Source organism: Akebia trifoliata, chromosome 10 (assembly GCF_017979445.1).
Source record: "Akebia trifoliata isolate Shusen 1 chromosome 10, ASM1797944v1, whole genome shotgun sequence".
NCBI lineage: Eukaryota > Viridiplantae > Streptophyta > Magnoliopsida > Ranunculales > Lardizabalaceae > Akebia > Akebia trifoliata.
Window position 1 is genome coordinate 2851932 of NC_141384.1, and position 11259 is coordinate 2863190.

General features: G+C 32.9%; 1 protein-coding gene across 1 annotated transcript; it reads right to left on the reverse strand.

The window, feature by feature from the left end:
* Positions 1–335: 335 nt before the first annotated feature.
* LOC147392738 (F-box protein SKIP1-like) lies at positions 336–3981 on the reverse strand. The gene is made up of 2 exons (XM_086456244.1): positions 3601–3981; positions 336–1106 (listed from the first exon to the last, which is right to left on the reverse strand). Exons 1-2 carry the CDS (start codon positions 3948–3950, stop codon positions 533–535), a joined length of 924 nt encoding a protein of 307 aa, XP_086312370.1. The 5' UTR covers positions 3951–3981; the 3' UTR covers positions 336–532.
* Positions 3982–11259: the final 7278 nt, after the last annotated feature.

Sequence of the window (11259 nt, forward strand, 5' to 3'; positions counted from 1 at the left end):
AAAAAAAATAAAAATAAAAAATGTTTCAAAAGATTGGTGTCTTGTGAGAAAATTGTGGTTTGTCAATAAAAAAATATCTTCGAAAACATTTTGCCATTTTTTGACTAACCTTGGGAACATGCAGTCCCCTCCACCCACATGGACCGAATAATTTATAAGATAAATCCTTGAGAGTGGCCCCTAAGAGACGATTCGAACTTAAGACCTCCACTTACTGACGCAGGGTTGGCGAACATGTTTAGATCATTGTTCTTTAGTGTTAAAATGCCCTCATGAAAATGCTACGCGATTTAGACTGTATTTTGGGAAAAACTCAAAAGTACGATACAGATTAATAGAAATAAATTTTGGTACCAAAATACAACAAGAAGATGTAAATACAAATTCCATACACTTTATAATCTGCAACAAAAGTAAGATAACTTTTCAACACAGAATAACTAATGTAACCAAATTTCTGTACCTGACAAGGGATTTTTCTTCAAGAAAAATAACCAATATCGGTCAAGATGACACATGTTTCCTTGATTTATCAAATCTGGAAAATACTTGTTTGGAAGCGCTCATCATACAACCTCCAATGACCGTACCTTTCTGTGTGGAAGACAGACCTGGGGATGTAGAAATTCGGTTTCACAAGCCTCTTCAAATTCTTCAAGTTGGACGATGCATTTTCCATATCACGGCTAGTCAAGTTAGCACATCCGAACAGATCCAAGTATTCGAGGTTCGGACACCCTTCATAGATTGAAACAAGGCCACGTGCTGATATCTTAGAGAATCGAAGCTCAAGATGCTCCAGCTGAGGAATGAACCTTCCAATTGCAGCAGCCTCTCTATCACCATCTTGTGGGCAAGCATTTAGATACTCATTTGGGACGATTCCAACGTGTTGGGAGGGGTCTAGCCAATTCATTAGATTTCGTTTCAAGATTTTGAGGTTTGAGCAATTCCGCCCAATCAAACCTAGAGATTCATGAGAGATTTCGTAGCAGTAGCTGATGTCTAGTTCTGAAAGCATGGGACATCCGGATGCTACCTTAGCAATAGATGTATCTGTCACATTTGGGCAGCTCTTGATTGAAAGAACTTGCAGGTTTGTACACCTGAAAGTGCAGCACAGACAAGCTATGTATTGCAAGAATATATTATAGGGCTAAAATTTTTAAAAGAAAACATAAGTGACTCAACTGCTATGGCATAGATAATGCATGAAAGTGGTTATGTGTCTTTTGTAAGTCTGATTGCCAGGAGAAACTATCATCCAAGATGAGACTTACCAATTGAACAATCAAAACCATGTTTTATTAGTAGCTTAAGGGTTATTTTTCCATTTTTTGACATATAGGTAGGCAATATTATTCATAATACCTCCAAGAAGCATAATCTTTTCTCCCACCACAAATCTTTTTTTTTATAAGTAAAAAAAAATTCTAAAACTTTCTAAGTCAACCTTATAGAGGACCAGTGGTTCGATGTCATCCCTGAATCTTTTTTTTTTTTTTTAAGTTAAGAGGGAATGACAACATCTTGGCTAACACTTTTGTTCTTTAATTTTTTATTTTATTTTGTATTGCATTGTTATTATTTTAGGAAAAATGAATATATGAGTTTAATTCCTTGAAGTAATTAGGAATGTTCACATAACCCAATATTATGGTTGGTTAGTCTTTTGAACTTGGCTTGGTACTCCTTAAAGAGACTGTCAGAACTTAGCCAAAACCCCAACAAAATTTTCAAACTTGATTGGTTCAAATCTCATATATAGAGCTTTTGTGAATCTTTCTAGTGAGAATGAACACATCATTCACTCATTCACTTGTATCAATGAATTGCCTCCTCCAAATGAAATGAGGAAATGATACCATTTTCAGCTTCTAGGGTTTCCTGGATGGCAAAGATTTTCTTTTCTCAATAAATCTAACTCATTGAATCTTCACCATTAGATCACAAAAATTCAAGCTCCAGCGCTCATGGATAAATTTCTCCTCCAAGATCAAAACTACAAGTATTTGCTTCCATAACCTCATCTCATTGATTAATAATAGACTTGAATATTGAATCTTTCCTATGGTCATCTGTTGTGTGATGAAAATTGGTCACATTTCACATTCTAAGCTCTCATATTTTGGAGGATCTCAGTAACTCTGTTGATCAAGGATCGAAATTGTTAATATGAAATTTCCTCAAGAACTTAAGTTTTGTCTCCAAGTTCTCCATTCTCTTAGCCTCCTGACATCATTTTCATTGTGTGTTCTAACATGACTCTGATACTAAATGACACAATCCAAGTATTGGCGCAAAAACACAATAATTCAAAATAAATACAATCTCCTAATTCAAATCTTCCAAGGGAGTTGCATCTCCTTGTAAGAGATATGAACAATGTTTCATTCCCATGAGCCATATCGTATCTACATATTTAAAAACAAATAGAATAGGCATCTAACAACGACGACGGACTCATTACCATAAATTATTTTCTTCTCGTTACAATTAGTACCTAATAACAACCAAATAAATAAAAAACTACCTCCTTTTTTTTGGTAATTTAAGCGTAAACATTTTGCTATAGGGACATCAAAATTTGTGCAAGGTGAATCTAGGACATGGACATCAAAGTGGAGAATAATTGAATTGAATCGAATCTAGCAATTGATCAATGAGTACAAAATAAACTTTACTAATATCTCAGTAACCAATTTTGTATTCAGTAATTATTCAATGGGGGTTTAACTAGGTTAATTTGAATAAATTAGGGCAAGTTTTGTGAAAAAATCTGAAAAATCTCGGAGAATATACAAATGATATTTTTAGGTTTCTTATCAAAATCCATCATTTTCAAACCTCTCTAAAAATTGTTGGGAACCTAAACCAATATGTCAAAAGCCCTAGACCAATTGGAACACATCAAATTTAAGCCCCTTAACCACTTAGACACGTAACAAACCACTATGCTCCGCAGCCGACATCTGGCCGCTTTCACTTTAGGTGGGGCTTTTCTCAGGGTTTTTCCCATAATCTGTAGCCTTTTTGTGACTCAAACCTGAAAAGTGGGATTGGCTCTAATACCGAATGTTAGGAACCTAAACCAATACGCTAAAAGGCCTAGACCTGTTGGAACGCATCAAATTTAAGCCCTTAACCTCTTAAGCATATTAAAGAAAAAAAAAAAACTATATTGTTCTTGAGATTTGAATGTTGAAGAAGATACAATTTTGAGGGTGAAAGGCACAAACATTGCTATATTCAGCAATTAACCGATAATTGACGATCGATTCACTGATTTAATGGGCTAGTCCCTTCTTCCAAAAATTTACCAATTTTTTGTAAAATTTACCAATTTTTTGTAAAATTTACCAAAATTTTAGCAATTAACCAATTTTTTGTGTACTGCAAAGTACACAATCAAAAGGGGTGCCCCATTCACTTCTTTTAGAATCAAATCGATCAGTTTTATTTCTATGTATCATTTTTCAACACTATAAATCAATTTAATCAAATTCGATACGAGATCTATAAGACCACATTAATGGCCAAATTCAAACCCTAATCTCAATTACCAATCCAATCAAATCCTTAACCCTAACAAAATCATACCTTTCGGCTACAAAAGCGATTGAGGAATCGGAGCAGTGCCTGACACGGATCTCCTTAATAGCTCCATCGCTCCAATCGACAACAGATCGAACCATGGCATCGATCTTCTTCTCGAAACCCGGAGACCACCAGAGAGACAACTCGTTCACCGAGTCGAATTGGGTTTCGAGGTTGAAAACGGCAAAGAGAGAAGGATCCTTACAGGCGTGGAACCATGACTTGCAGACGAACATGGACCCTTTCCATCTGTCTTCCAAGCTCAGCCTAGCCAGGATGTTCGTCAAGCACTCGTGAGTCAACTCGGCCCAGTCCGAGTTTCTGGTTTCGTCTTCTTCTCCTTCGTCCCCCATTACAGATCATGGATTATCTGTTGGAGCCTATTGCAATGTTATCTTATACTAAAGGTGGCATGTGCAAACGCACTTCTATCAAAAGGGCTTATCTGTAATCTAAAACATTGATGGGAGTATTTGTGAATATAACATAGTAAAAAGGATAATTTTATAATTTTAAAATCCATTTTCTTGATTTTTATCAAAATGACCCTAATTATACTAAGCCTATGTTTGATTGCACATGAAAAATGCAAAATGAGATGAAAAATGATGCTTTCATATGTTTGATTTTTCTCTGGATTATATTATTTTGAATAATTCGCTAATTTTAAGTTTGGAAAAAAATAAAATGTGTTTTTTTACAAATTTTTATAAAATTCAAAGGGCCATACTTCAAAATTTTGGAGGAATCCAAATGTTCTTTTTATCTTTAAAAATAATAATGACACGTCCCTCTGCATTTATTTGAGGTTACACCTTAATTTTTAAAATTGTTGATTTGTCCATTGACTTTGGTCTTCTATTAAAAATCAATGAAACAATAACTTCAATATCCTCATTATCATCACCATCATTATTACCATCACCATCACTAGTAACATCGCCATCACTATCATATGATCAAATTTTTTAAATTGAACGGATAATACACGTATTAAGCATATGCAGCATATTTTTCATTTATCGAATTTTTGGCCAAATTTTAGTTTAGATTTTTGCAATCCATATTGACTAAAACTCAGATTTTTTACAAATCGAATTTTTGTCGTGTTTTGAATTACTAATTGTAGGCACCAAAAAAATTTTAGAAGATTTTTACAAATTTTGTAAATAAAAAATGAAGTCCCTAAAGTTATAAATGGGCTTTGCATCCAAATTTGTGGTCCATTAATCGAGACGGACCTCATATGGTTTGAGTTTGAATTTTCATAAATAAAGCCCATGATCCAATAAATTCAAGTGATCTATAAATTAAATATTGGACCCTACACCAAAACAAATGAGTTTGGCCCAATAATAACTCATAAAATCTTTAAAATTGGATTTTGACGAATTTAACCTTTGAACAAACCAATCAAATCTTTTTAAGTTGGGGTATAATTGGAAGGTTTAATTATCTTTAAGTCTATAAATATCAAAGCCTCTCTTATTGAGAAGGGATCTAGATCACTTTCTCTCAAAAAATTGAAGTCCTTTTTCTAGAGAAAAAGAAATCTCAAGTCATTTTTTAAAGACAAAGCAAAAGTTATTCAAAGATCCAGATTTCAATTAAAGAGAAAATCAAGCATAAAGCTTTCTCCATAAGCCAATAAATCATTTTCAACCGATAAAACGCAAAATTCAGAGAGAAGAAAATCTATAAAAGCTTCTACAGAAGATTAAGTACAAAGCAAAGTCACTGTTCAAATAGCTTTCTCAATTGATAAAACGCGAAGCCTAAAAATAAGTAAAGCTGCATACTTCACTATTTTGCACTTGACTATTAATCAGAGGAAAACATTGAGATTTGTATCTCATTTTTATCAAAAATCAATAAAATCATTTGCGATCATATTTCACGAATCTTCAGATAGATTTGTTGAAATTTATTGTCGACACTAATAAGGTGTTTGATTGTATTTTTTCATAGAAAATGATTTTTCACCCACATCCAAAATTAAAACACTAACTCATATCTTCTTCGTCCCCACCACCATCATCGTCATCGTCATTTTCATCACCATTGTCACCTACATCCAAAATTAAAACACTAACTCATATCTCTCTCTCTCTCTTCACCACCGTCACCACGTCCTACCCTCCCTCCCTTCTTCTTCTTCTTCCATCTCCGTTCTTCGTCCTTGCTCTACAACCTCCGCCCTTTCTATTTAAACCCATCTTTCTCATCTTCATCATCGTCTTCTTCTCTCTTTTTTTCCTTATTATTTTTCCGAAGTAACATCAAACAATGAATACAATTTTTTCATCTACTCATTTTTTTCTACTATCATTTTTTCAAGGATTTTGATTTCTTATACAATCAAACACACCGTAAGTTTAAATGTAAAAGGGGCATTGAGATCCAAATTTTGGTGTGTCCACATTCTTCTCCACATTTTCTTTCACATCTTTACAATGAGAGAAGGTGGAGTAAAAGTGATTTGACACCAAAATTTGGATTATAAAAATACCCCCATTTTAACATTTAAGGTCATTTTGGTCAAAGATCAAGAAAATTGAATACTGCACATCCCTACGTTCACCTTGGTTAGTTTTCAAAATCACAAAATATTCTTTTTACTATGCTAATTGCCATCTCATGATATTACTTAAGTTTAGAATCACTTAAAACTTTAAATTATTAACAATCAACTATTGGATTAAAGGATCGCAAAAATTGACTAATAAAAAATAAAAATAAAAACACGAAATCCAATTATCTGGATAGAACTTGAGATACATCTTGTATCCTTAGGAAAAATCCCGATAATTGAATTTAAATGATCGAGATTTCGTATTTTTTCATGTCATTTTTCATAAGTCAACAGACCAAAACCCTAGATTAGATTAATTTCATGCTCTGGTGAATATTTAATATAGTACGTACCGTTTTTCAAATTGAGATGATATACTCTACTTGACCATGGTCTTCTATGAGAAACTAATATGAAATAATCAAAATGCCCACATATTCACTACACAAAGCCCTTGATTTTATTTTTATTTTTTTTGAAATGTGGTAAATATTTTTATCCTCCTCTTAAACCACTAAGATATAAAATTTGTTCCTTCAACCTTCAAGCCTCAAGAGCCGATTTTCTATAAGAGGTTGAGATGTGTTAGCCTACTTGAATTATCCCACATCGAAAATGTGAGTTGGTTATATATGTTGGGTCACACCACTTAGTATCAATTGATTTTGAGATGGACCCCGGTCATGGTATCAGAGCTGGCCGCTTATCTTGTTGTGCAAGTCCAGGGCCCATGCACTAGGTCTGGACTTGAGGGGGAGTTTTAGCCTATTGGAATTATCACACATCAAACTCGTGGGTTGGTTGCCATGGTTTCATATATCCACTAGATCACACCACTTAGTACCAATTGGTTTTGAGATGGACCTTGACTTGATGAGGTTGAAAACAAGGTTGAATAGATTAGGCCACATATTGAAGATGAGGCAGTTAGTTCGTTTTATTAATCTTCCAGAGTAGATCGGGATCAAGGATCAAGGGTATGTCATCAGTTTGAACATGTATGGGTATCTCAAATATTATAGGAACATATATGGTATGTGCCCATAATTCATTATCTTAGAGAGTTTCTATCAAAACCCCAACTTTTACTTATTACACTCCAATTAAAAATAAAGAAAATAAGTGAATGGTTGACAATGAGTAAAAGTTGGGTGGGTGCCGATAGAAGCTCTCTGGTATGTTTTTTTCCTAGATTTCTATTATTTGAGTTTAGAATTTTATCTGCCCTATCATAATTATAAACAACTACTGAAATTGTTCGAAACGAGTGTTACAATGTTTTGTAATGTCGAGATCATAATTTAAGTGAAACCTTTGTAATGTTTTAGGAGTGTGTTTTACTCTTTGCTTGGGGGTGTGATAAATAATTAAGAAATTGGGATTAATTAGTAAATTGGGGTGCCAATAGCAGCTCTCTTTTCTATTGTTGATTTAAGGGTTTCCATCTTTTACAATGCATGTATGTCATAAAGAGTTTGCCCTCAAAACTCCGACTGATTAGATTGCTTAGTCAATACGTTAGTTGGGAATGGCCCACCATGGTTTTAAAACTCGTTTTGACCTCTCAAAAATAAGACTGAGTCATCTCAGACGAGATATCTTACCTAGTTGAGTCGTCTTGGACAAGATTTTAAAAATTGCCTTGGATTAGAATAAATCAAGCACTTGAGACAACTTGTCAACTCTTTTCGTTGGTGGACAATATCGAGACAACTCAGATAAATCGTCTTGATCTCGGATGAGAATTAAAATCATGGGGCCCACCCAACATCAATCAACGGTGACAACTCATGATCAACATCTTTTGATGGCAACTGTTTTAAAAAGCATAATACCTTATCATGTTAGGCTCATTTCATGGCATCCAAAAACATGATCCGATGCTTCAGGATTGTAGAGGATAAAATTATATAAATTTTATTTATTTTTTTATTTTTTAAAATATTATTTTTCACCAATAAATTTCAATTTTAAGTTCGGGTTACGTGGAAGTTCGGTAGTTGTCCATTTTCAAATCCTTGAATCAAGTTTAAAAAAAAAATTTTTTGAATTTTTTTTTTTAGGGTTATGAGTTTTTTCGATTAAACTTAGAGGGCTGTTGTGTTGGATTAGTGATGTGATGTGATCATCCGTTTGAATAAATGATCCTTAATAAAGCTTAAAATCTCACTATTTTAGGTAAGGAAAGTGTTTCGCAAATGTAGAGGTTTGAAAAAGTCTTTCATTGACCAAGTCAGGAACCAGTTAAAACCACTATCAAATGCATATTTATAGTTGGATTTAAATTTTAAATTTGAAACTTCTGTGATAGTTCATTTTCAAAGCTTAGGAATAAGATATAAAGATTTCATTTTGAAATTTATTTATTTTTAAATTTTAAGTTAGATCCAAGCTGAGGTGTTAGTTGACCAACCTGGCGGTCCACATGGACCCCAGAGACCTTAGTAAGGGTGGGAGTGTAACAAAATTAGTCAGACTTACAGTCATATTAGACTAAAGTTTTATTTAGAATCATGATAACCTGACTCTCACTTGGCACACTCAATCAACATTTCTGACGTGACATGTGTGGGAATTGTAGATATGTACTCATCAAGGTACATGGCTCCATCAGGATACACATTTTTCATGGGAGAGTGTAGTTGTGTATCCCGAGACATATAGATTTATATGATACCTGAATATGTCACATCATGAGTGTCGAATCATGATAATTTGACTTACCTGCATGGCATACTCAATCGACACCCTGACGTGACAGATTTGAGAATCGTAGATCTACTCTCTTTGGGATACAAAGTATGGTTCTCCATAAAAAGTTGTAGTTTTGTATCTTGAGGATAGTCGAGGAAAGCAGATCTACGATTCCTGAGCCTCTCACTTCAAAGATGTCTATTGAATATGTCATGTGGTTAAATCAGGTTATCATAACTCTTTATTTATTTAGAATTTTTATTTATTTTATATAAAAAAGAATTGTGATAATCTGACTATCCCATGAGACAAACTCAATCGATTATCCTGACATGACAAGTTCAGGAACTGTAGATTTGCGTTCCTTGGGATACACAATTGCACTTCTCCATCAAAAAGTGTATCTCAAGGGAATCATATTTCTTGAGAAGCATAGATTTACGATTATTAAATTTGTCATTTTAGATAATCGATTGAGTATGCCACGTGAGTAGTTAGTTTATCACGATTTTATAATATAAAAAAAAAATAGCCAACTTGTTCCTTGATTGATGTAGATATTTATTAATTTCATTCTATTTTGACTACATTGCCCGCTTCATGAATTATTCGCTCCATTCTGTGTGCTTGCCACTTGGTCCACTTGAGTTTTTTTTTTTATTATATTAGAATTGTTAAAATAATATATTATAATATTTTTTTAAATAAATAAATAAATTTCATTATTTTTTCTATAAAATAGACACACTTATACATCTACAAAAATTAGATCCCACCAAAACTTTAAGTTAAAGTATATTTGGGCCAACTCATATTGCACATATCTATCATCAGGGGTTAGTTGAGATGGTAAGGACGACTGAATTTGCTCATCAGATCACACTTTTGAATTTCTATGTCCCCCCACATAAAAGTGATTATATTTAATTGCTAGTGTTTAATACAGGCGGCCCGCCAAAGAAAAAAAAATATTGCACATTTCTTTTTGGCATTAAAGATTGATTTTGGGTCCATCTCTATTTGTTAAAAAATATTATAAGAATAACTCCAACAAAAAATAAATTAAAATAAAATTAATTGAGATGATTTAGACATAATCAAAGAAGGTCGATAATGACCCACATTTAAAAAAAATATCCAAGTTAAAAATCCTAAAAGATCGAGAGGACGATTCCGAAGAATGTGGATGGAGATTGTGAAAACTATTCACTTAATTTATATAATAAATTATTAGACTTAAATTTATAACATAGTGGAACGAATGATCATGATCTGTTTAGTGAATCCAAATATCTAAGATAAGGATTTATTATAATAATAAAAAAATTCATAAATTTATAAAATTTCACATAATGAAATTTGTGAATTTTATAGTGTTTTATGGATGATAAAATTTTGTATTATAAAAACTAAAAAAAAAAAAAAATCAAAGGTGGACATAACTTATTAATAGTTTACCATCAAAGACAATTAACCATCCACAAAAAATTTCATTGATTTGTAGATAATTATGTAGATTAATATTAATTAAATAAATTAAAATTTTTAAAAGAGTGAGATGGAAATTAGAAAGAGAAGATATAAACACAATTGAATTATTAGAAGATATAAATGGACTTGAGATGATGACCCCATAACAATGTATAGATAGTACTTGATCGTAAGAACTTCACTTAAACGTTACTATTTGTCATCAAATGACGAAATTACCCAACTTAAAAAAAAAAAATTCCTTATGTGCCAAAAAGAGATTTGCAAAAAAAGACTTGAATTGGGCGACAACTGTTACTACTTTACCACCACTTGCCAAGTCAAGTCAACAAATCATTGAGTCAACTTGGTTGAGTCACCTAAACATACAATTAGAAACACTAGTGAGTTAAATAATTATATTTAATATTATTTTAAATAAAAATTAATTGTACTTATTATTTGTTTTAAAGGATTGAGATCGAGAGTCGATAGATTTCTCTTTAATTCATCCACTCCTCTCAGATCCTCGAAACACATAACAACTATCTAAGGGTTGGTGAGATGGCCAAGCCTGTGTCTCAGAAACTATACATGCTTCGAGGATTAGTTGGGTTTTTTACGAGTCAAATGCCTCGATTTCAAAATATAGAAAAGTTTATTTGACTCATCTGAGTCAACTCGCGAGTTGTTGGCTTTACACTTGGCAGTGTGTCAACTGAAAGGCTTCGTTATCCAAATAACTAAAAATAAGGAGTCGTGTTGGATGACATTGGGATATACTGCGATTCTTACATTTCAGACTTGGTCTGCTTACATAACCGTAGATGTTTTTTATCGATATACGAGCAAAAAGCATCTACGGTTATGTGTGCACCTCAACGTCAGAAATGTAAGAATCGCAGTAACTCCAATGTCACCAGATT